Source organism: Suillus fuscotomentosus, assembly GCF_016647785.1.
Source record: "Suillus fuscotomentosus strain FC203 chromosome Unknown F5891scaffold_33, whole genome shotgun sequence".
NCBI classification, from domain to species: domain Eukaryota; kingdom Fungi; phylum Basidiomycota; class Agaricomycetes; order Boletales; family Suillaceae; genus Suillus; species Suillus fuscotomentosus.
The window spans coordinates 396,126-420,331 of NW_024539545.1; the positions used below are offsets into that span (position 1 = coordinate 396,126).

Below are 24,206 nucleotides of genomic sequence, written 5' to 3' on the forward strand. Positions count from 1 at the left end.
AGCTTGAGGGGAGTAGCCGGCAAAAGTAGTATTGAAACTCAGACGCCCAAAGAGATTCTTGACGAACCTCTCAATGCCGCCTCCACCAACGACCTCTAATGGCAATGCAGCAGCACCTCCACCAGCGACGATTCCGCTCTCAAATGCGTTGATGGTAAGCCCAGAATATGGCTCTGTGTGCCTGCGCTGACAGGCCTGTTCCAGACAAAGTTGAAGCCCGCGAAAATCTTCAAGGGAGCAGTTGAGTCAACACCGCCGTCAACGCCTGGTGCTAGACCACATCAAGGGCCACGACATATCACTGCTATCACTTTCGATGACCGGGGAGATCAGGTGTTGACTGCAGCTGAAGATGAGACTTTTCGGTTGTACAGCTGCAAGACGGGCAAGCAAGTTCTTGACACTCTATCTCCTTCTGACCACTAATTTTTGACATTGCGCTCAGACATCTCAAAACACTGTACTCTAAGAAATATGGGGTCGACCTTCCTCGTTTCACACATAGGCATACTACCGTCGTACACGCTTCGACGAAGGAAGACGATACAATTCGGTATCATTCACTCCATGACAATAAATACTTGCAGTATTTCAAGGGGCACAGCGGACGCGTCGTCTCCTTAGAAGTCTCGCCCATCGACGATGGCTTCATGTCCGGCTCAGTAGACAAAACGGTTCGACTATGGGACCTCCGAGCCCCGACATGTCGCGGACTCCTGAACTTACCCGCATCGCCCATCGTCGCGTATGATTCCAGCGGGTTGGTGTTCGCAGTGGGCGTGAATCACTATTCACGGATACTCCTGTATGACCAAGCAAACTACGACAAAGACCCGTTCTTGACCATAACGCTAGAAGATCCCACTCTCACCCTAGTCAGCTACCCACCTCGCCCGATATACATGACGTCTCTCTCATTCTCGTCAAACGCGAAATACATCCTTGTCGGTTGTTCTGGTGATGCACATTACATCTTGGACGCGTTTGAAGGCCATCTATTGGCCAAGTTGGAGGGCCACGTTGGGTTGGAGCGGCGACGCATCGATGCCCCGCAGACTATCGACCCCTCCAAGGGCAACAGCGGCGAGGAGGTATCTTGGACGCCGGATAGCAAGTATGTTGTCAGCGGCAGTTTGAACGGGAAAATAATCATATGGGACGTTCAAAATTTGCCTGTGCGGTCAGGCATCGTTGATCTCAAGGCACATCCAACGCGGCTTCAGCCACTTACTACTCTTGATGGCCATCCCGGTCCGTCTAGATGTGTGAGGTTCAATCCTCGGTTAGCCATGATTGTATCTGCAGGGGCGGAATTGGTAAATATATCGGTCTTTCATCGTCTACGTATCTTGTGCTAACAGCACACTATACAGGCTTTTTGGCTACCAGACCAGTCGGCAGATAATGAGGAAATCGCAAAGGAACTTCTGCGAAAAAAGTAGAGATAAACTTATTGTTGCAGTATTGTGTATGTACGGTATAGGCTTTATTCTTCAGACTTCAAACAATTAATATTTATTGTGTGATGATAGCAATGAATGATGACTAGTGTACAACTTGAAGATAGTTCAATGCCTTTCCCCGAATTGAAGTAAGAATCGATCCCGCGATCCTGCTGGTAGAAAACAATACATACACTACACCCTGTGACCATTCGGTAGTTCACGGGGTAGAAACTAAGAAAGCTTGGCCAAAGAAATTTTGTTATTCTGCGTGTCCACAGAGAAATACGCATTCTTCAAAAACACATCTCCGACCTGCCGAAAGGAGTCAACGACCGATGATACAATTGAAAAGAGCCACATACCAGCCACTCCGTGTTCGTCCCGATAGTGCCAGGCTGAATACCTGCTGTGCAGTCACCAGTCGGATCATTGATGTCGACAGGCAGTACCGCCATGTCTCTGGGGTCAATAGCAAACGAGGCATTTCCAAAGGAAAGCGCAATGCTTGTATTCGACGTGCACGAAATCGTACACTGCTGGGTATCACATTTACCACCAAGCATGGCTATGACTGCCAGGGCGTCCGCCGGAGGGGCGATGATGAGAGTGGTACCAGTATCAAGAATGGCAGTGCGCCCGGTCACGCCTGTGTCTTGTCCATTGACCGTGATTGCGTCTATAGCGCCCTCCCAGAACCCTATCTTGCTGACATTGGGGATAGTAACAAGGGTGTTGGCGACGAATTTAGTGGAGTCCAATCCGCCGAATGTAACTTCACCGTCGTTGAGTTGATCAGCGAGACGTGAGATCTTGAAAGACGAAATGGCCGAGGAGATGAGACCATTGGACGCCAATGATTCGACAGGAGTGGGGACCTTTTCGTTGGAAAGTGTCTGCAAAAAGAATCCGTCAGTACGTGTCGGTGCCTGAACAACAACAAGTCGACTTACTGACTGGGCAAGACCCATTAGCCCATCAAAAGGCACGGTATCTGCAGAGAATTGCACACTCTCCTCGTTTGCTACGCCGAAGGTATGCTTGTTGAGTTGCAAACCCGCCATGTTGACATTATCCTGGCAAAGAACACCAGCGACGGATCCAGACCCGTAAGTCACGTTGAAATTTTGATTGGACTGAACGAAAGAGCTTGACGACTTAGAGCCAAGGAAAGTATGGTTCCCCTTGAACTGCTGTGAGCAATTTATAGCAGCTGCTATTGATAAGAAACTTACACAAGTACCCTGCTGAGATTGGCAAGTTTCACTACCGACCCAGAAGTCGGCGGAACCAGAGTCCATGAGAATATTGAAATTCTGGGGGGGAGTACCAATCTGGATGGTTGCAATATATCCGACATCATCCGCACTGCACAATAATCAATTGACCCATTTCAGTAAAAGAACAGCTAGACTCACTCAATAGCAAGACCAAGAGTGTTGTTAGAAGTAGGAATTTTGGCAGGAGTGAGACCACCAATTTCGGCAGCTTGGATGTCGAGAGCAGAAACTCCACCATCAGTGCCAGTGGAAGAAGCATTGCTTGCTGCCTGTGCAACATGTTTGGAATGACGCCAATAGCGTTTGCTAAAGTTGCTCCCTGTCGCCGTGGTAGCACTACTGGCTTTGACTGAACCGCTTTCAAGAAGGTACATCCTCTTGTGCATCTCTGCACGGAGTTCATGTTCAGCGGGTTCTGAACGTCCAGTCATACGCGCAAGGCGTTTATTGCCACGGTTGATGTGTTGTTGGAGAAGCTGTGTCATCAAAACATCAGGGGCTACACGGAGGTGATGATCATATTGGCTCACCAATTGTGGGTGGACATCGGTTCGTGGAACGTATAACCGTTTCAGCGGCATTGTAATCGTCCTTGGGTTAGCCCGGGCCAGCCTCTGGTGATGCGCCCTCGCAGGGATTGCATCAGATGGGGTACTGTGTAAAATGCATGCCAGTAACACAGCGAAAACGATTGACAGCTGCATCACGCGTGAAGAACTTCAAGTTCGCCAGTACAAAAGAGTGAGAAGAACTTGAAAACAGGAAGAGCAACGTCGACTAGCGACAACTGGAACAGTTAGCAAAGTAGTCGGAACAGAATTTAAGATCGACTGGCGAACTATCAGTGGAAGAATAAAGCCGGAGAAAGACAGTATGGCACCAGGCCAGAGTTCGTATAAGTGGAAGAAAAGATCCTGAGTGGACCGAAAAGTGGGGGACTCGAATGATTTATATGATTCTTATGTACATTGTACACTGATCAAGCTTTTTGTCTTTCTTTCTTGGAAGATCACGATTACATAAGCATATGTATAGCTTAGTATAGCCTAGTACAGCCCGGCAGTCACTTGTTGTTCCGACGGTAGCATCGCGTTGCCAGCAACAAGACAACAAGCAAACAACGAGTGTCCAAAAAAAAAACATGGCTCACAACCTCTGACAGCTCAGCTTTTTATTGGACCAAGAGCTTCATATAACCTCATATAGCTCGGAAGTAAAATAAGCACACATTCCCCTTATCTTCAGGGCCACATCTACATAAAACCCACTAGCAGCACTCAGCCTAGCGCTCAACACCGACCTGCAGCACAGCAACATGGAGTTCCGATCCAAACGTTCACAGGAGATATCACGTATGATGAAATATGCCATATCAGATGTATGTTCGAGCCTCAATATGAAGTACGCTCCTCGACAGCTTCAAATGATGCTGACGAGTCTATGTCACTTTTTACGCCAACGCGACATATCAGGAGTGCATGATGTAGCACAAAGAACCGCATCGTATTGTGAGAGGTGCGAGACCCCGGCACCGACGCGGATGATGCAGTGGATGATGCAAGTGATTAATCGGATCACACCGAACGGCGAATCTGGAACGTAGAGAAAGGGCCATTTGGTAGGACAGCCATTCGAGGGACACACAGTGACAACATGTACTCAGTTGCCCTATCGCCATGGGATGTCGAGTGCAAGCATGAAGTGTTCGACCCGTTGGTGAAGCACACAGACAGAGTGCATACTGTGCTTCTCAGTGGCTCGCCCGATGGCCCGAGACTTGCAATTCTCGTGAATGTGCAAGACACGGCCGGTCTGGGTACATGTCCGGGGTAGACTCCATGTCTGTCTGCGATTAGGTGTGGGTACCCTTAGCTACTCCAAGCGGAGTTGGATGACAAACTGCCTGCCTTACTAACGTGAATGATTACATCTGCCAGTGAGACGGAAAACCAGACATCAAATAGAACCCGTCAAGAGCGAGGACGACATCGTCTCCAGGTCGCTTGAAATATCGTGAAGGCATGTTGCCCCAACTGCGTTTGCTGACAATCATTCTGAGAGACTGTTAGGTCTTGTCCACTCAAGCTGGGCAATCTGGCGCCAGCGAAATGGAAAACACCCCCATGAGGTATAATGTATCGTTATCAGGCAGACGGCCAGGTAAGATAAGCATACACCAATAAGATACATCAGTCGCTGCTTGGATCCTTGCCCCGGATATGGCTTCTCATCGATAACAGAAGCGCGAGGAGCGCCTAGCGATCCTTCCAGGCTTTCTTGATCGCGTGCAGAGTGCCTTACAGATGTAAGAATTTGAGTAGTAGAGAACAGAACAGAAATTAGGTTGCAGAACAGACTGGAGCACATTGATGGCTCGCTGTACATACAGCAGAATGAAGAGATTGTAAAATATGGCGCCCGTTTATTCCCGCTACCACATCATGATATCTGAGCAGTATCAGGGAAGACACATCACACAAACGTTGCAACACCATATGTGATATTCATTAACAAGTACGATGCAAATCTCCAAGTCCATATGATGGCATGGTCACTACTAGTGTGTATACTTACGGTCAACGTGCAACTTGAATGTGCCTCATGCTGTAGTATGTCCTCTGTAGCATGTCCTCACTTGAAATCGTTCAATGTCGTTGATTTGGGCATTTTTGCAATTATGTCTCCTCTACCTCGCGTGGGCGCTGATCTTCTAGCCTAAGGTCAGTCAGCCAATGATAAGCCCGAGATCCTGGCGACAGCGCGAACCCCTTGGCCAGTGGCGGCTATACCTGGGTGCTACATAATAGGAAGTCCTGTGTGACTGATTCTATGTCAACTGATCAGCAACAGCAGGTTCTTGTGGATGGCCATTGTAGGCCTTATTGATTAGCCAGCCAACAAGCCGGTCAGCAACCGCCTCATCGGAAAGACTTCACGTAGTAAAACGAGCTGCATCTTTCATCCGAGCCATTCCCTCGCATCACCATGATTGCCCAGCAGAATGGCGAGGAAACACCTCTTCTGCAACGACCAGAGCAACCAACGGCCAAGACACCTCTTCCATGGGATCAAATTTGGATTCTACTGCTCTTGGAGATGCCAGAAATTGTTTCTGCTCGGACCCTTGCCCCGTTTATTCCTCAAGTGAGAACATCGTGTTTGCTTGGACTTATATCTAACCGCAACTGGACGTTGTCAAGCTCATCAGAGACATTGGAGTCACTCACGGAGACGAAACCCAGGTTGGACATTATGCCGGCATCCTTGTAAGCATGTTTTCATCGTTTTTGCCCTTTCGTTCATCCATGATACTATTCTCTCCAGCAATCATCATACTATGCAGCTCATACCCTGACTATTTTTTATTGGAGTCAACTGTCCGACCACATCGGGCGGAAGCCTGTAATACTGATAGCTCTATTAGCAATCTCTATATCGATGTTTTCGTTTGGGCTGTCGAAGACCTTCTTCGCTCTGGTGGTCAGGTCAGCATGTTCAAAATAGTAGCTGTGACCATCAATTCCTGACATTCTCCACCAGTCGTGTTGTCAGTGGAGCATTTGATGCGAGCGATAGTATGGCCAAGAGCATGCTGATGGACATCACTGACGCAACCAATATGCCCAAGGCATGCAGTTATGTACCAATCCCGTGTGCGATCGCAACCGCAGTTGGGTAGGTATACCGTACATTATCTCTCGCACTTGAGGTTGACGGCATTTAGAGCACTTATCGGGGGATCATTCTCCCGACCAGCAGACAGATTCCCTAACATTTTTGGGCGATCAGAACTCCTGAAAACCTACCCATATCTCCTGCCGTGCTCTATTTCGGCATTGTTTATATCGACAATTTGGCTAGTCACATATACCCATCTTAAAGAGGTGAGCGCGATGCTGAAAACTCATCTCTGAATCACACTAAGTGTGATTACAAGAGCGTTTCTACCAAGACACCACTTTGGGAGCTCATTAAAAAAGGATTCTTCGGACAGTCATACTCAGAGCCCCGCCAGCCATTGAGCAATGTTATAGTTGATCCTGGCGAAGTCAAATCAAAGCCGCTTCCGCTGCGTGCTTTACTAACCTCGAAAGTGTTGAGCGTAACAGCGAGTTATGCCACCACAGGCCTGTTTCTAACGGGGTTCAATTCTATCTTACCTGTTTTCTATGCGACACCGATTGAACTCGGTGGTCTTTCCTTTGACCCTCCTCGCATCGGTGCTTTACTTGCGGCATCAGGTATCATACAAGGCATATTCCAGCTACTTTTCTACACTCGTTTGAATGATCGCTTTGGTGCAAGAGCTGTCCACATCATCGGCATCAGCTCCGGGATACCCATGGTCATTTTATTTCCAGTGACCAATGCTCTGGCTCGAGCCTTTGGAATAGGTACGGCTGTGTGGCTGTGTGTTGCCGTTCAGCTTACGCTGAAGACTAACCTGATCATGTGCTTCCGTATGTTAATCCAGCACTTCCTGCGTTCTGTTGAACTGAGAAGAATCTATAGCTTGTATATCATTATTCGTCAGAGCAGCTGCTCCCAATCGTGCTTCAGTCGGAGCAACCAACGGAATTGCCCAGGTGGCTGTCGCAGTAGCAAGAATCATCGGCCCGGCGTCTACAGCTTCAGTCTTCTCTTATTCATTGCAGGAGGGGCATGATGCGTGGTCGATCTACTACTTCTTTATCGCAATTGCATTTCTCGCTGTAAGTACTGCTCTATTGCTTCCCCGTGATCCTAGTGTATGGGAAGATTCCCAATAATATTATCGCGAATGACCGTGTACATTATGATCTAGTGTAAGAGGCAGGACTATAATTCTCTTGTTGTTAACGCGACGTGAACTATACCTGCAAATTCAATGGACCAATCTTCCATCATCCAAGCCATTCACAATGCTTCTCTTGAGATGCGAACGCTGAGAAGCAAGTTGCGCAAGGATGACATTGCACGCCTTTGAACAGAAAAGATAATCATTAGTTCAGCGATGTCAAGGTGCTAACATAGCACATCATACGGTACTGCAATCATTCTTTTCCTTAGCATGGGTTGTTTGAGCTGCACGGTGCAGAAGACGTCATAGGACCGGTGCCTTGGGTGCAATTGTGTTGTCCATCGTCGAATTAAGATCCCATGTTAAAAGAAACTCCGGAGTGATGATGTCGAGTGCCCCTCGAAGGTCCTCCTTGATGGCATCCATCTCAGTGCTGACAACATCAGAAACATAGTCGATTGCATGAGGGCTGAACCACTTCAATATCCGTCCTCGTGAGTCTGCAAACATGCAGTCAAGCAACTGTTCCAGCTTTCCTGTGAAATTTCCCTTCTCCTGCGTAGAGTAGTTGTATACTACATACCAGAATACAGCTGAATCATTTCGCTCACAAATCTGTCCATAATCTTGTTGAGTTGCTTAGTGTCGGTTCGCAGCGAGCGAACATTGGCTGCACGTACACCATTCAAGCGACATTATGAGAGCTTCCAACAAACTCGACCTTCCTAATTGTCCTGGGCAAGCTGCATTACTGCGAACAGTGCGAAGATGGTGAGTATTGCGGAGAAAGCAGGATGCGATGCACGCCATCGTCGTGAGAGACGACGACGAGCGCCCACGGCATACTGCGAGCGCGTGCCCTGCAGCTGTACTAGGTGAGACTTGGCGATTTTCGAACAGGGAGGACCTCGTTGTATGTCCATATGAGGAATTCGAAGTGATTATTTTCCGGAAACACGCGGCCCTCGTCTACATTCGGTTTATTTTCTGATTACATGAGATTTCCCGTTACCTTTATTTTAGTCGAAATTCCGGTGCATCATCCAACGTCCATATCTAAGAGTATACACCAAGCAACACGATGAGATACGATGGCTACGTCCAACGTGCGATAAGTATATGCAATAAACAGATAAAGGATGCACCAAGCGATAACGAGGAGAGGAAACACACTAAGGAGGGAATTTTCGATGCAAAAGGAGTGCCGATGATATGAAGCGATTCGGCCAAATATATGTCTACGAGCGAAAGAAACGAGTGTTGTGATCATAGAAAAGGCAAAAGTTCGTGAAGAATCGCGGCAAATGCTAGATGATGGCAACAGGAAGTTAGCAGCAGCGATAGATAAAGGCAAAGGGGGACGTACAGTTGTATGCTAGACTATGTCGCATTGCGGGCAGGAACGATATATCCATAGACCAATTTCTTCGGGTCTTGAAGATCAAACTTGCGACGTCCCTTCTTAGCACGGGCCTTGCTATCAAGGAGCGGTCTGCATGTTACTTGATGCCGATCCAAAGAGTCGGACCTGGACCACCGCTTGCCGCAATAGGGGCATTCGTAAGACGTAGTATAGTGGATGCCCTCGATGTGACGACCCAAATTGAGCATTGCCTTTGGTTTTGAGCAACCCTCGAATTTGCAGAGAGTCGTGCCTTTGGATTCGACACCGTGCCAATGCAACAGGTGATCTGCGACGAGGACTTTGTTCATTTCTACAAACAGCCCGCAGGGCTGGTCCGTCCACTCGCATGCTCGTACGCAAGTCATCCCTGCTGGTAGTTCATTCGTAATCTTGACGGACCGCTTGGAGTAGGAATCATCGAGTTCCATCGCCCCAATTCTCCTCGTTCGAAGAAGATTACCGTGGGCGTCGTGGGTCCTGCGACTGCTGATGTCTACCGGCTTCGGGTCGTGAACAGGCACAGCCATGACTACTGCAGTGGCGTCCGCTAGTCTATAAAAACCATACTTTCCCTCTCTCACTTCGTCTTCGTCGTCGTCCAAGCATCTGCGCTTGCGCGTGGTTGGTGCGGGAGACGGACTCGAACTGTCTTCCTCGTATGTGACGGTATGACGAGTTTTACGCTTGGGGCGTTTGGCGCACGTCTGCCCAATGGGAGCTGAAGAAGATGGCTCCAAGCTGCTGTCATCACTCAGATACATTGTCGCGTCAGAGTCAGACGCGGACGGCAAAAAGGTTTCGGTATCCGACATCGTGTCCATGATGACACCAGCGTGTGCGCTGCGGGGTTCCGCTACCCAACGCTCTAGATCGACGACGGTAAGAAGGTGATTTTGAATAAAATTAGGTACATTCGCATACGAACCGCAATTATAGCCAGGGTGGGACCATGCGTGGCCCTCCAGCGATAGTTGAGGGACGACAGTGGCCTGCTGAGAATAGTATTGGTTCTGGTCCATTGGAGGAAACTGGGGGAGACCAGCCACCGGAGCGGTGAACTGGTTCAATGTCGGAAATGACGTCTGATTGTCTCGCAGGACCTGCAAAGCCGCTGAAGACCTGGAAAAAATAAATGAGAAATAGTTGGCACTCGGTTGGTGGCACGTACCACTGATGCGCCTTTAGGTATTCATGTTCAGCACAGGCCTGAGCCCATCTGCCAAAGGCCGTTAGTTCGGGTAGATGTTTTGAAGCAGAAACGCATACTCAGCCTGCATGGCGGCTATATCGTTGGGATGAGCAAACTCTTGGACGTTTTCCGAGACCATGTTGGCATTGGCTTCGGGTTCGATTCTAGGTTCAGAACGCGGATGGATAGACCGGCTAAGAAAATCATGAGGTGAACCGCGTCATCCGACTCGAGAGTGAACACCAACCTATCCAAAGCCATATGAAAATTGTTGTACGAGACACTAAATGCGGAAGGCATCATCAGCATATGGATATACCGAGTCGACGTGGGAGATAGACTTACTTAGACATATCAATGATTTGGACAAGTAATATTAAATGGCTAGGATGAAGTGGCAAAGGAAAGAGAACGAGAGATAGAGAAGTGAAGGAGAGAACGCTAGGTTTTTAACCTCACAATATGTGGATAAGCGCTATACAAAGCGCATCTGTGGACGAGCGTTATGCCCCGACAACATGTCGTAAAAAGGCAAGCGTGAGTGGTCACTCCACCATAGGAAACATATCTGTGGCGTCTATTCAACTGCTTTGAAGCACCATGCGTGCATCAATCCACAAAAATACAAACGTTTCACCACACATCGCTGCTCCTTTGTCAGACCTAGACGTGCGTGGGGCGATGAAGTACTGGCACTTCCTCACTAAAGGATATGACATTACTAGTGCGTGCAACAGTACAACTCCATGAAGGTTCGGAGTATCGCAACAATGAGATTTTCATGAAGGATGGTCACGGCACACTCAACTACAACCGCGAGCTTTGACAATGGTATCAGCTCGAGACAGCAACAAGCGACCTCCAGTACAAGCGGACAGCTGAATATTGCGCGGTAGAGGAACGTAAGATGTGAAGGCGCGTAGCACCCGTACCCCAGGCCAGAAACTTCTGACATATGTAATGTCAGTTGCATGTTTAATTGTAAACGTGCAAAGACACTTTCCTTCGCTGTTCATTGCATTGTGACCTAGCCTAGTCCTTGCCGCTGAGGTGAGAATTGGAGGGCTTGATATCATCTAACCACTTAATGGACACTGAAATAATTTTTTCAGATCGAAACCAGGGTTTGACATTAGCGTCTATGTGAAGATATTAGGAGCTAGATGACAATGAAACAGAGAGAACGCAGCCCATAATACCTTCATTAACATGATACGAGGGTAGCATTCTCTGGACTAGATGTCAACAGCTTCATTTCTAGTTGAAGATACATCACATATTTTGTTCAGCCTGAGATAGGCATATCACCACGGGCAACTTTTGTTATCACAATTCTGTCAGAGGCATGAAGCTGCACGCATAATACAAGGTTTGTAACGTTGATATCAGAATTCACCGTGGTAATTGTAAATCAGTGCTAGACGAAGCGTACGCGTTGTTTTGGTCTGTTGTCCAAAGGCTTCCGAGAGTTTCTTTATTCGGAAGCTGCACATTGCGGTTCTTGACCATGTTTCAATGTGCAACCTCATGCAGGTTTCTTCAGCAGGCCAAAGGACTGGCAGCCACAGGTGATCGAGGATCATATTTCTCCTCTTTCTCCCACTCCCGGCTCACGCCCATGAATTGTCAACTCCGGACAGCATGGACTCTCTAACTTATTTCGAACTTGCGCTTCAGCGCTTCATCACTATTCAAGCGTAAGGTACGGGTGCTCATAATCCCGATCGCACTCTGTCGAATGTTCTGCCGTCCTCGAAGTCTGGCGCGCTCCAAAATAGCATGTGGAACACGCGAGGATGGACTGCCCAGGAGTTCCTCGCTCCTGAAATTGTTCTCTTACCAAGCAGACTGGACTCTCTCGATACTGGTTCTTCCAACTACAAGGAGTATGTCACACAGGGGGTCTGTCACTATCATGCAGGAGTTGGAGGGTTTGACTGGCATAGATGCACGGGCGCTCCCTACCTTCTGCTCGAGAATGAGAGGCGCACGAGAGAAATATAATGGACATTTAGCCGTGTCACCACGTTACGGGTACTAATTATTGGGCATTTTCGGTGTCCATTTACCTGTTATCTACGGAGAGAAGATACGTAACGTGCACAGACGTCTTCATTCAGGTGATCACTGCACTGGACTAGGTGAAACCATTGTCCAACTTCAATTGTTGTCTACCAACCTCTGTACAAAGCTCCGCCATGCTCGTCGCCAGCTCTATCCGAACACAATATCTCCCAGCTGCAACACACTGTGGCTGTGGAGTGCACTTTGAAACTGTATAGCATACCGGGCAAACATCAGTGCTTTTCGTTTCGCAAACTCCAGATTGCAACTCCCTTGCATCGCATTTCCGGTCACCGAACTCAGACAGAGGCGCGGTCACAACTAGGAGACATCGTTCTTCCCTACAACGTCAAGCTATATGGGCTCTAAGTCCTGCTAATCACAACAGAAGACCAGCTGGGCAGCGTTTTGGCGCACTTTCGCTGTGGCAGCCACGTAACAATCACCTAGCTGAATCGCGGTCTCATTCGTGAGCGTTGAGGTTGCTCATTCGTCTTGAACAACCTTTTGCGCAGCATGGTGGGGAGTGCATGAGGATCGCGTCAGATTACAATATCATCACACGAGTTGGGGACATAGCTTCTGTTGATGCCATGATAGACTCCGTCAAGACACCAGTTGTATTATCTCTGACGCAGTTTCATCCATAACTTGAAAGTATCTCTGCTGTACACAACGAAAAAAAAATTGCAGTACTGGTCATTTTCATATCGAACTAGTACTAGACTCATATGTGATGATGAACTAAATAAGATTTCATTCTAGAATCTAGACATCAATTAATTCTTTAGTTCTTTAGCTGTGGCAGTGTTGTGGGAATTCTCGTTGCCCACATGCCACCATCAGAGCAAACCTCCAATATTTGTCACATCGTGACCTAGTACCTACGGATCCAAGGATTGTAATATTCGACCGTGTTCAGATGCTAAACCTCTCAACACTCCAAACCTATCTCACGCAGCTACTCTCACCTATTGACACCATTCACACTGCACTCCTTCTGACACCAGAGGGTGCAATTGTCTCCTTTGCCTGTTCGTCAACGGCCAGTGGAAGTGGGAGCGATCAAAGAAATACAACACACGTAGTTACGCATCCTAGCACCAATGGACATATGACCCCCCCTAATGCTCACGCGTCAAGCGCCAACGGACATACTCCGCCACCATGCCGTACTCCACCATTACGAGGGAGCACAGAATGTAGTACATCCCCGCACGCGCTTGGTAAAGCTGCATCGGGTAGCGGATGTTCCCAGACGACGTGTTTACACCGGTCGAAAGACGAGATATGGATATTGGCCGGGCTAAGTGCTGAAGTGTGGGCTGAGACGAGGGGTGAAGAAGGGGTTGAAAAGGGGATGGGGATGGTTGAGAGTGAGGTGGGTTGTTGCTTCCCTTTTTTTTTCCGATTTCATGCGTACTCCTCTACTTCTTCTTTTTATGCGAGCGTTTACTGACGAGCTGTGTGTAGCTTGGACGAATAGTTGTCGTCCCTGTCGATAATGCTAGTCCGGAATTACAAGATGAAAGAGAACCGCTGCTATTACTTGCTGTAAATGGTGGCGCAGAAGCTGATTGGAAGACTATGTGTGCAAAAGTGGGCCTCTCACATACTAATTCTCTTTAACACTGATGCACTGCCAGGCCAAAAAACTAGGAGCATACCTTGCCCCCTCTGTAAACAAACATCGCAGCGCTATCGAAGCGTCTCCGCTGAATCGGACGTTGGCTACTACGAGCAAGAGTCGGACGAGGAGTACGACTACGTCGCCAGGGGGAGTTTTACGGTAGTCACGCTGAAGCGCACGATTTGATGTGTGCGACTTGATGCTGCACGTCTGCGTCAGTAGCCAATGACAAGACGCGGTTTTGTATGCACACGACCTATGGTTGGTGGTGCCCTCCATGACGATGAACTAAAATAATAATACTACGGGTACCGTACCGCAGGATATCTAGTATCACCTAAGTTGTATTTTAATGGAGTGCTCTGGACAAGCTCTGGAGTTGGATTGATACGTGCGAGTGATCCTCGGCCAGCGCGGGAAAAATAGAAAACGGGAAATTAGCGGCGTTGCATTTCCGTCACTGAGCACATCTTGATCGTTGTCGAGCATGGGGTCATGGTCGTCTGCAGTAACGGCGAGCATGCGTGTAGCGTCTAATGCGCGTAGAATTACACGACCCCGAAGTGCACGACACCACAGTGTACTAGCTCAGCCTCGTCCCGTTCCCTCACAAACGCCAACGTCGGCAAAAACAGACCCATACGTCCTTCTCGCGCCGCACCTCGAACAGATGCGTACTTCCCTGCTCACTCTCCTTGGCAGTTCCCATCCTTCCCTTAATGCCATTGCTCAATACTACTTTCTCCACCCCTCCAAACAACTCCGGCCCCTCCTCGTCCTCCTTTTCGCGCGTGCAACAAACGGACTAGGCGCTGAATTCTCTCAAGTAAACTGGGCAGCAGACAATGCAAGGGCACACCAACAAGAGCTCGACGCGCCACTGACTCGGAAAGATATCCTATGCGACTGGAACCCCAGCATGCCAGATCACACCGCATCATTCCAGAGCGCGTTCGAACTGCGCATACCCCCCGCCCAACCACCACCATATACCCCACAACCCCCACCCCTCCATCAAACACATTCCCAGACACTCACTCATACTTTACTTCCTACGCAGTTGCGCCTAGCACAGATCGTGGAGATGATACATGTTGCTTCTTTACTCCATGATGACGTCCTTGACAAGTCCCCCCTTCGTCGTGGCGCACCTAGTGCACCAGCTGCATTTGGCAATAAGCTAGCGGTCCTTGGTGGCGATTTTCTGCTGGGACGCGCCAGTGCTGCCCTGAGTCGGCTAGGGAGTCATGAAGTGGTAGAGCTCATCGCGAGTGTCATCGCTAATCTTGTAGAGGGTGAGATTTTGCAGATGAAAGGGAGTGGAACCGAAGCTGCCCCCCATCCCTCGTCGTCTGCGACTAGTGCAATTGACCTTAAGGACATTCATGCTTCACCTTCACCCTTACCCTCCGATAAATGGGCTATCTATCTTAAAAAAACTTATTTAAAAACGGCCTCTCTAATGGCTAAAGGCGCACGGGCTGCTGTTGTGCTAGGAGGATGTAGAGAAGGCGAGGTGTGGAAGGAAGTGGCCTATGCATATGGGAGGAACTTGGGTATTGCATTTCAGGTGTGTTCGCACAATTCTTCACGTGTCTGCTTGCGCTTTTGGCACTTCACTTTGTCACTGCACATGTTATTCCTCTTCGCTACTTCATCTCGTCTTGTCACATTGCAATCTATCCTCGTTCGTACTCATTCCTTGCCCAGCTCATAGACGACACTCTCGACTTTTCCTCCTCCACAGCCCAGCTCGGCAAACCCGGCTTTGCAGACCTACGCCTAGGACTCGCAACAGGACCCGCACTCTACGCAGCTGAGGAATTCCCAGAGCTCGAAGCCATGATCGAGCGGCGGTTCGGTAAGGATGGCGATGTTGAGAGGGTGAGCATTGCTTCCCGCCAACTACATTTGGACAAGCACTGACTTTTATATTGCTTTCTTTGCATCGTGCGGTGTGTAGGCCCTGACGCTGATCTCGTCTTCTAATGGTGTAGAGCGCACGCGTGAGCTAGCGCGCGTACATGCTGAGAAAGCACGGGAGGTGTTGACATTATTGCCTAGAAGCGAGGCGAGGGACGCTTTGGAGGCGTTGACGGAGGGTGTTGTGAAGAGGCGGTGGTGAGGCCTGTATAATTCCCATATGGTGTGCCACGACGGGACCGGGCGTCATCCGTTTCTCAATCGATGATTAAGAATAACAACATACGTAGGTCGTCGGGAGGCATCATTAACGTGCCGCAGGCTCTCTGTCGACTTTGCGTGATTGAGAGATATAATTTTATCGGACCTTATTACGATTGAATGAATCGTTAGGAACTTGAATATTATAGGCTCGTGACCATCGGACCTATAAAGCTTTGAAACTAAGTGTATCCCAATCATTGCAAAGGCTATGATCGTAACTTTACAGTATTCTGACGATTTGAGGCTTAGGCATGGTACTTGAGTGAAATTCTATGCTACTACAAATAATACAATTTAAGACAGTGGTTATGGCAAGGTTCAGGAATGACATGAAAATCTTAGGTGTGAAAAGGTTTAGAAATGCGGAGGATTGGGAGGAGACAGTTAACAAAGGTTTCAGCACTTCACAGCAAGCTTTAGCTTATCTCCTCAGTGGCTTTGCTCCCCTTTGCTCCCTATCTACTCCAAGGCAGTTAACTTCAAACTTCCCTACTATCATGAGGTTGATTCGAAGTCTCTGCTCTTGCAGGAGCTGGAACCATCCGATTTCAGCTGCATTCCCTCATTCTACCCGCAACACACCATATAGCGTCCATCTGCACCATATTCACCTGTGGTGCACCTCGTTCCTCCTTTCTTACAAATAACAGAGCTTGTACTCGGAGGTAAAAGTCGTGGCCCTGTTGCTGATTGTGATCGATGATGTCATCACCGAATTCACCGCGCATGTCGACTGCTGTTCCGTATCCGCTCCCCGTAGCGCCACAATATCCAGGGTCTGCGGTAATCGTTAAGGGGTCACAATGGAGGGAACAAAAATAAAGACGTACGCAGGACAGCCGACAACGATTGCCACGACTGCTAAAATAGTATCGCCTTTTCCAAACCCGAGTGCTTTGTACATTGCTGGAGCAAACAAGGGAAATCCAAAGCCTGCTAGTGACCGCAAACAAGAGATAGCGGCAAGAGCTAAATATGAAATATTTGAGATGGTAGGTAACACAGGAACCAAATCTACGCACCAGAAGCGGCATGAAGCGTAAAGCAATCAACGATGTAGGTCTGGATACACTGGAAATTCAGAATGATGCCTGCTCCCACAAGCGCAATGCCCTGTCAAAACTATCAATAGATGAACAACACTAGGAGAATCAAACCAACAATATCTGGAGCTATCCAAAATGTATGAGCTTCAGAGGTCCAGCCTACAATCAAGCACCCAATCGGAAGTAAGAGAGACCCGGGAACCATAGCAGCTGATGGCACACTGAATGAGTACTTAAGAAAGGAGGCGTTAGGACAATATGACGAACGCAATCTGAACTCCGGCTTCGCAACTCCACCGTTCTTGCCCTTGAGATACATGTAAACTTTGTCCATCGTTCTCGCATTTAATTGAGAGGCCGCTGACAATCCTATGCCAAGTGCAGCGTAATGAAGGCCGGAGATTCCTACCGACTGGTGGTATGTGCCCTGGAAGATCGATGGCATCGTCGTCAAAAATACTGAGACGATATAAGATCGACATATATAGAAAATAAAATGCCTTACGATAAAGTGTTCCGTATAGATATGCCATGTAAACGCCGAGAAGCTGCACGATCGGCTCATGCGCAAAGAGTACAAAAGGGCGGCTGAGTGATTTGGCCATTATGGCCTGCCAACTATATACGCATCGTCCTCAGATAATATCTTACAGGGATTATAAAAGGACTTACGAGCGATCTTGACCTTCGAAAACGGTACGGATTTCTCTGTACGGAGCTTTTTCGGCATCCATCGATCTGCGAATCCGCTCTGCCTTCCTTTCCAATAAGACAGGCGCGTAAGCTGGACAATTCATAAGTATCAGCGGATCGCGACCAGTCAATTTCTCACTCTCTTGAAGGGCAAACATTCCAATGATTTGAATGACTGCATCCACAATGCACGTAGACCAGAACTGTCAGAGAAATGAGAACAGTTCTCTATTGGCAGAAGCATTGCATACCACCCATCTCCAGGTCGAGTATTGAGCTATCCTGAGGAAATTTAGATGGTGTCGTTGAACTTGAAATATCCACAAACCAGGCGCCCGTGATAGGTCCCACGACAGGGCCCATTAGCGGAGCTAAGGAGTAAATGGCGACAGCTCTTCCTCGTTGATCTGGCTCCCAGCAGTCCCCAAGAAATCCACCGCCAATCTGAAGAGGGAAGCCATTCAGAAGAGATACTTCCGACTTGAGGAAACTTCAACTTTACCGACAAAGGAGCGCTGCCTCCGAGACCAGCAAGAAATCGGAAAACAAGAAGCTGTGATTCTGACTGTGCGAAACCACAGACGAGATTCCATACTATCATGTCAAAAATGAGAGTGAGATTATTTATGGGTTGGCTTGTAAATGTCACACACCAAGATACCATAAATTTGCCAATTGCAAAACGCGTGACCGTCCGTAAATCTCACTCAATGGACCCAGAAATAACGGCCCCATGGCTATTATTGGTTAGTGGGGTGTCTAGCATCAACCAAATTGGCTTACCGTATGCAAGCACGAAGATCGATGTTGTGAGTGCAAGCATAACATCATTGTCGATCCCGAAGGCAGAAGCCACCTGGCCAGTAGCAGGCGCAATCATAGAGGACGAAACTGGACTGATAAAAGTAAATGATGATATGATGATTGTAGCAGCCCATTTGCGTCTATAGCTCCAACTGTGCAAGAATTATAAGTCCAACGGCCATGCTACTCTGCTAACGCAACGCACTTTTTAGGATTTTGAGGGTCATCTGGGCCGTCCCAGTCAACGATCAAAACATCTGCATTGTTTGTCGTCGCTAGCAGCTCGCCATCGCCAGTGTTATACGACTTCTGAGAATGACTTTGTTCTGGAATATGATGGACTGATTTTGATGCGTGATCACCTTGTAAGGTTGGTGCGGGAGACACCGCGCCTAGTGTTCCTTCCACATCACTCACAGACGCAGAGATTTGGTTTGTGGTGGACATTCGCATCTGCGATTGACACCCACATAGTGTCCTTTGCTACTTATAAGTCATCTAATAACAGGTTACTGTCACCATTACAAAGGCGCTTACTAGAGACCAGAATTGAGTAAACAAGCCTATGTCATTACTGTGGTGCTTACCTCGGATGAGAGTTCTGAGACCCTGTGCTTGACACAATTTAGTTTACTGTAATTTGGTCATCGGCCGCACCGTCGGCCGATAGTCATATACACAAACTCAACACGGTGACAAGAGTGACAGAAAGCGATAAGGCTAAACAGACCGACAAGATCTTGCCAGATGAGTCTCGGCTTCCCAATCTTTGACCCCTCGAGCGGTTCCACGTGATAGTGAGCAGTTGCATGACCTAGAAGGCTAAAAATGGTACGTATGCCGAGTTTACATATAGCATGTTTGTTTTTTTATTTGTCAGCTTGAAGACGACTCAAAGAGTGCACGTCGAGTTATCGACCAAGAGATTCGTGGTAGTCAACCACTTGAAGAAGGAAGAAGGGTATACCGTCGCATGTGAGCACACCCGTGACGCAGTACAACAACGGAGCGGTGAAACCCACGGAACCTGCTCGTCGCTCGATTGCACCTGATAATCCTCCGATTTCACAGCACGCTCGTCATGAATCAAGTCACAACTCACACCATTATCCTCTCCGGAATACGGAGAACGAGGAATTAGTCCATTCCCGTAGCCGGAACTATTTTGGTGTTGAAAAAGTACACAACGGGGCCACAGAACCGTTCCATATGGGAGAGTGCGCATGTGTGCGACTGGAGCGCTCATTGTCACACTGTCAATAAAAACAAGACATGGAAAGAGGCCAAACTTAGAGGACACAAGTATCACAATCAACTGTTTACCTAGTGCCGTGTGGTCGCTGGATGTCACGGAGGAGCGAGCGAAATTGAAGCAAAGGTCAGATCCTTCCTCTTCATTGCTGCTTGAGATTATACGAATAGTCATTGAGGTAGCCTTGCAAAGATTACACAATGGAAGACACCGATAAGATATAAATTCTACGTAGCAGCCGTAGATATCGATATAATGTGAATTAGTTTGAATGTGGAAGGCGACGAGAAAGAAACTAGCTTGTTCCTGGGGCGTGATAAATCATTATGTAAGTACGGGACCCTGCCGGGAGATGTACTGAACATAGCCGAATTCCTGAGTGGTTGGTCATCACAGGTATGTCTTGATACAGCATTACATGATTAAGAGCATACCGAAGCTGCCGCAGTCATGATTCACGGAGGAGTAGGAGGCGAGCAGGACAGGACTAGCTTTTACCGGTGGTGACGCCACTTTATGCTAATCATCAGACAGTAAGCCGGGCCCGGCGTGATGAAGATTTCTGTGTCCTTCGAGTCATACACCTAATCTTACGAAACTCGACGTTGCGCATGGCGTTCAATCCTGGGTTCCATTTTGTAACAACCTGAACGGTGCATCACATCGTGACACTTCATGACCACCGTCCGAATACTTCCTGAAGATGGACATGGCCGTACAAAGGCCACTCATCGAACCTTGTGTTCTGAGTTCAGTAATGTCCAAGAGTTTCACTAGAGTCCAAACGTTCACCGGCTCACCGACCCTGACTCGGACTCGGACGGATGGCGATGTGGCTCGTGCATAGTACGTAAACCACAGTCAGTTTCCCCTTTTTCTCTACTTACGCCTGGCCCTGAGGAACTCGTGACGAACATGACAATCATTATGCCACTTGTCAAATATTACTTTGTGCCTGAGCTAGCGCTTTCCCAGTGGCTTATGTGTTATCCTCTTTCCTGTCTGGTTTAGCTGGTTTGCGACACCACATATTCTCCTTAGACGAGTCGAGCCTTTACTTTGTCACGCCCCAGAGCTCCTGCTGGCCAAACATGCTCATGAGTTCTAATTCACAATGTCGCGTGTAGACAGGGTCTGGCGATCGACTCATAGGGGGGTATCGATTGTGATAAAATTCCGTGCTAATGCTCCTATTTCTAGCCGATAGCACGGTGTAGAAGATGAAATCATTCTAGAGCTTTTGCTTTTGTCGTGCCGCAGTCGTCGTATCATTATAATATCAAGAAACAGAACTTGAAGTTCCGAACGCATGATGCAGTGAGTGTCACCCGGAAATGAAATTATCATACCGTAGATGGTTTCTTCAGGGTCGAGACATTCTGATGCGCCCTTCTTTTCCCAGTGAAACGTGCACATGCAGAACCATTTGGCTAAGTGTATCCTCGCTATCAATATCCCGCAAGGCACCGTAGCCTAATGGTACGACTTACCCATGTGACATTATTGACGCTTCACTCATGAGTAGTAACGCTGTACGAGTCTCGACTACAACGCGCGTGAGCCAGCTGTAAATATTATCTGTGCGAGGGCAGGAAGTGAAGACAATCGATGTCGATGAGGTGTGGAATTATACTTAAGGTATACATATCGTTAATAGTGGTAGACATTTCGTGAAGACTTTAGCTGCACTTGCTTTTGGGGAGCTGGGATGTCTGTCCTTGAATGAGGACCGATGGCGGGACCCAGTTAGCAGCCATCATGCATAATGAATAGAGCATTGGCAGAGTTTCAAACCAAAATTTACTTGCAGGATCGAGGCTTAGCGCTTAGCTAGGGTCTGAGACACTCAGGGGCACATGCCATTCTGCAGTACTGGTGGATATTTATGCTGGAGTATTTCAGCGTCTTCATACATTAGCGGACCTATGACCTAACAGCTGTATGTCTCTTCGTTCGCCGTTGGAGCTTGGGCTCTCGAAAGCTTCAACCATATATTCCATGCCTTTTCGGCAGACTCCGGTGACCAAACAGAGCAACGCGTGAGTTCTCCCTCCACTGCTTCATCCAAAGGTTCCACTGACGCGGACGGAAGAAGGTTTGGTTATCTGGGACCAGAAAGTAAGTCGTAACAAGGATGATCGAAACGCAATCACCCAGAAAGATGATCAAGCGAAATTTGAAAGACTTTCTGACGTCAAAGTTTGCTTCGTTCGCTCAAGGGCGGGTCAGAGGGATGGCCTGGAGGATTTTGGGAAAAGTCTTCAAGAACCAGGCATACTCGAGAACAAATAGCGTCTAGAAGGTCCTGTAGGTCTGCTTTTGGCCAGGCGTCATTTGCCTGTACAATCAGTCAGTCCTTCCCATAACCAAGAAGTATGAAATTTTGCGCACTTGAATCTGAACATGCAGGCTGCCCTTCATGGTCCATATGTGGATTATTCTGCCAAAATTTTCAGACACACCCAATGTACAGAATTGAAAAACTTCTTACGGAGTTAAAGACGTTAGTCTGACTGAAAACAACACAGACTCCAGCTCAATGACCGGCTCAGCGGTATGCCTTCCTTTCCACGACAACGGAAGTCGCCGCTCCATGGGGCCAACGTTGTTGATAGAACTCTCGAAGTTTGGTCTTTCTGACAGAGCATCTGGTTGATACGCCCTTGCAGCCTGGACGTGGGGCATACAGGGATGCGTAGCAAACCTGGTGTATCTCTGCTCTATGGCTTGGGTAAGTTGCAGGAGCTGCCTTCTGGGCGATACCATGGGCGATATTTCAGCCATCGAAATCTGGATCGGTATATGCGAGCGGGAAGAGATGAAATGTGTTTTCGTATCGTAGGGCAATTTCAGGTGCGGAATCAGCGAGATACTGAAATTTCGTCAGTAGATTTACATCTCTCGGTTGTGGGCACTTACGCAGAGGAGTTGCCTGGAAAGTGGTAGGCATCCCACACGGATGGTGGAAGTTGATTGCGGGCGAGCAGCACCATGCAATATGCAGCCTCAAACAGATGGGACATCGAGCAACCGACGATCCGTGTTTTGTTGACTAGCCTACGCGTTAATGTCGGGTTGAGAACTCGCTCCAGTCTACATGTCTTTCCGACGGCACTCTGTGACATTCGAAACGGACGCACAGTCAAAGGTATCTACATTAACTGGTCGGAATGGGAGCAGGAGGATGAGCATGTCAAAAACATACCGTGTGGACCGCTTCGGAGTCTGACAATTGCTTCAGGAGCTCGATACCTGCAATATCCCAATCTTCGCGAGGACCACCTGTGGCATCAACAGGACCGAGAGGCAAGTTGTGCCATTCTGTCCCCCACGGCAAGTTCTCAGCAGGTTCGATGTCATCTTTCGTCATCCATTGGAGCATGAGTGCAAAGGCATTGAGCGTCGGGCCACCGTCCATGATGGCATGCGGACCATGAAAATAGAGGCCATATTTGTTATTGTTGCCCAAGAGAAGATAGCAACGAAACCAGATGGGACTTGCGTTCTGAGGCTGGTAAGGGAGTCGACGTTGACTGGTTTCTTCGACGAAAGCATCAACGTTCAGATCGTGTTGCACGATGCAAAAGGCATCGTTTATCCAGCCCGTGAGCTCCGATAAGCTTTGTACAGGCGCATATACCCATGATCTCGGAATAGGACCGGAAACATTACCCACTATATTGGTTGCAATGATTGGACACGAAAAGCTACGTATATGTTCGCTGTGAGGATACACCATGCACAGGATAAGGCAAAAACTATTACCGAAGCCTAGCGAAGGCATTGCGGGCGCGTTGTTTCACCTCGTCCGCGGCATATAGGCTGTGAAATGTGAAGCCGACACATGCGTCGGTCATACTGAAGAAAGAGTGAGCATATATTGGCAATAAATGACATTGATTGGGCTACCCATCAAGTAGAACGCTAGTTCGGTCATCAAATAGCTCAGATCCTAGCAACGGCCTTTGCACAAGAAGGTCAGAATAAGGGGATATGATATTTCAAACGGCAGATACCTGGTGTAGAACGGGGTTTTGCGACCAGATATGCGCATCCATGTCGGTTCTGGATAATGAGGGGCGTTCATTGCGATGGAACGTTGAGTGTGCGTTGACGCTTGGCTTTAAATAAAGCCGCCCATTTGCATAGCGCAGCACTGAAACCTTCATAATTTAATATTTCCAAGAGCTGTGGCGCTGATCGGAATGCAAGATATGATCCAGTTACCACGCGTAATTGAACGTGAACGGTATGTATTTGATCAACGTTCAGCAAAAAAGATCATGACAAGCCCAGGGGTGCATTTGCAAGGGACGAAACGTTGAATAACGACTAGTCGCAACGACGAACAGCATCGCCAGCATGCTTGGCATTTCTCGGCTCATATCTGATAGGCCTGTGCGGGCTAGCCTGCTATAGATTTGCTATTGATGG

The 24,206-nt window shown here is 48.2% G+C and overlaps 10 protein-coding genes across 10 annotated transcripts; 4 read left to right on the plus strand and 6 right to left on the minus strand.

The window, feature by feature from the left end:
- The first annotated feature begins 20 nt into the window (after positions 1-20).
- On the plus strand, positions 21-1,484 carry F5891DRAFT_1173718 (WD40-repeat-containing domain protein). The gene is made up of 4 exons (XM_041365635.1): positions 21-154; positions 205-389; positions 446-1,316; positions 1,374-1,484. The coding sequence occupies exons 1-4, from the start codon at positions 74-76 to the stop codon at positions 1,440-1,442; spliced, it is 1,206 nt and encodes a 401-aa protein (XP_041224974.1). The 5' UTR covers positions 21-73; the 3' UTR covers positions 1,443-1,484.
- On the minus strand, positions 1,485-3,682 carry F5891DRAFT_1039374 (acid protease). The gene is made up of 6 exons (XM_041361942.1): positions 3,253-3,682; positions 2,861-3,198; positions 2,678-2,810; positions 2,396-2,626; positions 1,808-2,338; positions 1,485-1,757 (listed from the first exon to the last, which is right to left on the minus strand). The coding sequence occupies exons 1-6, from the start codon at positions 3,424-3,426 to the stop codon at positions 1,677-1,679; spliced, it is 1,488 nt and encodes a 495-aa protein (XP_041224975.1). The 5' UTR covers positions 3,427-3,682; the 3' UTR covers positions 1,485-1,676.
- Positions 3,683-4,493: 811 nt separating this feature from the next.
- On the minus strand, positions 4,494-5,024 carry F5891DRAFT_1039377 (uncharacterized protein). Its single transcript, XM_041361943.1, has 2 exons — positions 4,792-5,024; positions 4,494-4,741 (listed from the first exon to the last, which is right to left on the minus strand). The coding sequence occupies exons 1-2, from the start codon at positions 4,910-4,912 to the stop codon at positions 4,647-4,649; spliced, it is 216 nt and encodes a 71-aa protein (XP_041224976.1). The 5' UTR covers positions 4,913-5,024; the 3' UTR covers positions 4,494-4,646.
- A 683-nt stretch (positions 5,025-5,707) lies between these two features.
- Positions 5,708-7,491, plus strand: F5891DRAFT_953796 (MFS multidrug-resistance DHA1 sub-family; the record flags this gene model as incomplete). Its single annotated transcript, XM_041375210.1, has 7 exons — positions 5,708-5,866; positions 5,923-5,988; positions 6,047-6,207; positions 6,263-6,397; positions 6,447-6,606; positions 6,660-7,182; positions 7,235-7,491. The coding sequence occupies 7 exons, from the start codon at positions 5,708-5,710 to the stop codon at positions 7,489-7,491; spliced, it is 1,461 nt and encodes a 486-aa protein (XP_041224977.1).
- A 125-nt stretch (positions 7,492-7,616) lies between these two features.
- F5891DRAFT_410503 (uncharacterized protein) lies at positions 7,617-8,390 on the minus strand. Its single transcript, XM_041371728.1, has 3 exons — positions 8,114-8,390; positions 7,746-8,057; positions 7,617-7,682 (listed from the first exon to the last, which is right to left on the minus strand). The coding sequence occupies exons 1-2, from the start codon at positions 8,123-8,125 to the stop codon at positions 7,806-7,808; spliced, it is 264 nt and encodes an 87-aa protein (XP_041224978.1). The 5' UTR covers positions 8,126-8,390; the 3' UTR covers positions 7,617-7,682; positions 7,746-7,805.
- Positions 8,391-8,882: 492 nt separating this feature from the next.
- On the minus strand, positions 8,883-10,449 carry F5891DRAFT_981169 (uncharacterized protein; the record flags this gene model as incomplete). The annotated part of the gene is made up of 5 exons (XM_041377083.1): positions 8,883-10,026; positions 10,076-10,123; positions 10,174-10,290; positions 10,344-10,379; positions 10,442-10,449. 5 exons carry the CDS (start codon positions 10,447-10,449, stop codon positions 8,883-8,885), a joined length of 1,353 nt encoding a protein of 450 aa, XP_041224979.1.
- Positions 10,450-12,990: 2,541 nt separating this feature from the next.
- F5891DRAFT_1039410 (uncharacterized protein) lies at positions 12,991-14,178 on the plus strand. The gene is made up of 3 exons (XM_041361944.1): positions 12,991-13,541; positions 13,634-13,759; positions 13,807-14,178. Exons 1-3 carry the CDS (start codon positions 13,083-13,085, stop codon positions 13,951-13,953), a joined length of 732 nt encoding a protein of 243 aa, XP_041224980.1. The 5' UTR covers positions 12,991-13,082; the 3' UTR covers positions 13,954-14,178.
- On the plus strand, positions 14,144-16,147 carry F5891DRAFT_1039411 (terpenoid synthase). The gene is made up of 3 exons (XM_041361945.1): positions 14,144-15,360; positions 15,501-15,674; positions 15,754-16,147. The coding sequence occupies exons 1-3, from the start codon at positions 14,278-14,280 to the stop codon at positions 15,913-15,915; spliced, it is 1,419 nt and encodes a 472-aa protein (XP_041224981.1). The 5' UTR covers positions 14,144-14,277; the 3' UTR covers positions 15,916-16,147.
- A 512-nt stretch (positions 16,148-16,659) lies between these two features.
- On the minus strand, positions 16,660-19,247 carry F5891DRAFT_410646 (MFS polyamine transporter). Its single transcript, XM_041371729.1, has 14 exons — positions 19,108-19,247; positions 18,726-18,998; positions 18,500-18,672; positions 18,370-18,453; positions 18,219-18,310; positions 18,045-18,160; positions 17,968-17,998; positions 17,856-17,919; positions 17,696-17,807; positions 17,529-17,641; positions 17,139-17,482; positions 17,000-17,090; positions 16,808-16,946; positions 16,660-16,755 (listed from the first exon to the last, which is right to left on the minus strand). The coding sequence occupies exons 2-14, from the start codon at positions 18,971-18,973 to the stop codon at positions 16,695-16,697; spliced, it is 1,668 nt and encodes a 555-aa protein (XP_041224982.1). The 5' UTR covers positions 18,974-18,998; positions 19,108-19,247; the 3' UTR covers positions 16,660-16,694.
- A 3,012-nt stretch (positions 19,248-22,259) lies between these two features.
- Positions 22,260-23,511, minus strand: F5891DRAFT_953976 (uncharacterized protein; the record flags this gene model as incomplete). The annotated part of the gene is made up of 3 exons (XM_041375226.1): positions 22,260-22,644; positions 22,692-22,924; positions 22,978-23,511. 3 exons carry the CDS (start codon positions 23,509-23,511, stop codon positions 22,260-22,262), a joined length of 1,152 nt encoding a protein of 383 aa, XP_041224983.1.
- Between the last annotated feature and the right edge of the window lie 695 nt (positions 23,512-24,206).

Bases quoted from the DNA above. Each gene is read 5' to 3' on its own strand.
- F5891DRAFT_1173718 (XM_041365635.1), top strand. From the start codon at position 74: ATGCCGCCTCCACCAACGACCTCTAATGGCAATGCAGCAGCACCTCCA. The intron at 155-204 runs GTAAGCCCAGAA...GGCCTGTTCCAG, and splicing joins CGCTCTCAAATGCGTTGATG to ACAAAGTTGAAGCCCGCGAA. The intron at 1,317-1,373 runs GTAAATATATCG...CACACTATACAG, and splicing joins TATCTGCAGGGGCGGAATTG to GCTTTTTGGCTACCAGACCA.
- F5891DRAFT_1039374 (XM_041361942.1), bottom strand. From the start codon at position 3,426: ATGCAGCTGTCAATCGTTTTCGCTGTGTTACTGGCATGCATTTTACAC. The intron at 3,199-3,252 runs GTGAGCCAATAT...TTGATGACACAG, and splicing joins CCGATGTCCACCCACAATTG to CTTCTCCAACAACACATCAA. The intron at 1,758-1,807 runs GTATGTGGCTCT...TCCTTTCGGCAG, and splicing joins GGACGAACACGGAGTGGCTG to GTCGGAGATGTGTTTTTGAA.
- F5891DRAFT_1039377 (XM_041361943.1), bottom strand. From the start codon at position 4,912: ATGTATCTTATTGGTGTATGCTTATCTTACCTGGCCGTCTGCCTGATA. The intron at 4,742-4,791 runs CTAACAGTCTCT...GGGGCAACATGC, and splicing joins CCAGCTTGAGTGGACAAGAC to CTTCACGATATTTCAAGCGA.
- F5891DRAFT_1039410 (XM_041361944.1), top strand. From the start codon at position 13,083: ATGCTAAACCTCTCAACACTCCAAACCTATCTCACGCAGCTACTCTCA. The intron at 13,542-13,633 runs GTGGGTTGTTGC...AGCTGTGTGTAG, and splicing joins TGGGGATGGTTGAGAGTGAG to CTTGGACGAATAGTTGTCGT. The intron at 13,760-13,806 runs GTGGGCCTCTCA...ATGCACTGCCAG, and splicing joins GGAAGACTATGTGTGCAAAA to GCCAAAAAACTAGGAGCATA.
- F5891DRAFT_1039411 (XM_041361945.1), top strand. From the start codon at position 14,278: ATGGGGTCATGGTCGTCTGCAGTAACGGCGAGCATGCGTGTAGCGTCT. The intron at 15,361-15,500 runs GTGTGTTCGCAC...TTCCTTGCCCAG, and splicing joins ACTTGGGTATTGCATTTCAG to CTCATAGACGACACTCTCGA. The intron at 15,675-15,753 runs GTGAGCATTGCT...TGCGGTGTGTAG, and splicing joins AGGATGGCGATGTTGAGAGG to GCCCTGACGCTGATCTCGTC.
- F5891DRAFT_410646 (XM_041371729.1), bottom strand. From the start codon at position 18,973: ATGCGAATGTCCACCACAAACCAAATCTCTGCGTCTGTGAGTGATGTG. The intron at 18,673-18,725 runs GTGCGTTGCGTT...ATTCTTGCACAG, and splicing joins GACCCTCAAAATCCTAAAAA to TTGGAGCTATAGACGCAAAT. The intron at 16,947-16,999 runs GTGCGTAGATTT...TTTCATATTTAG, and splicing joins TACGCTTCATGCCGCTTCTG to CTCTTGCCGCTATCTCTTGT.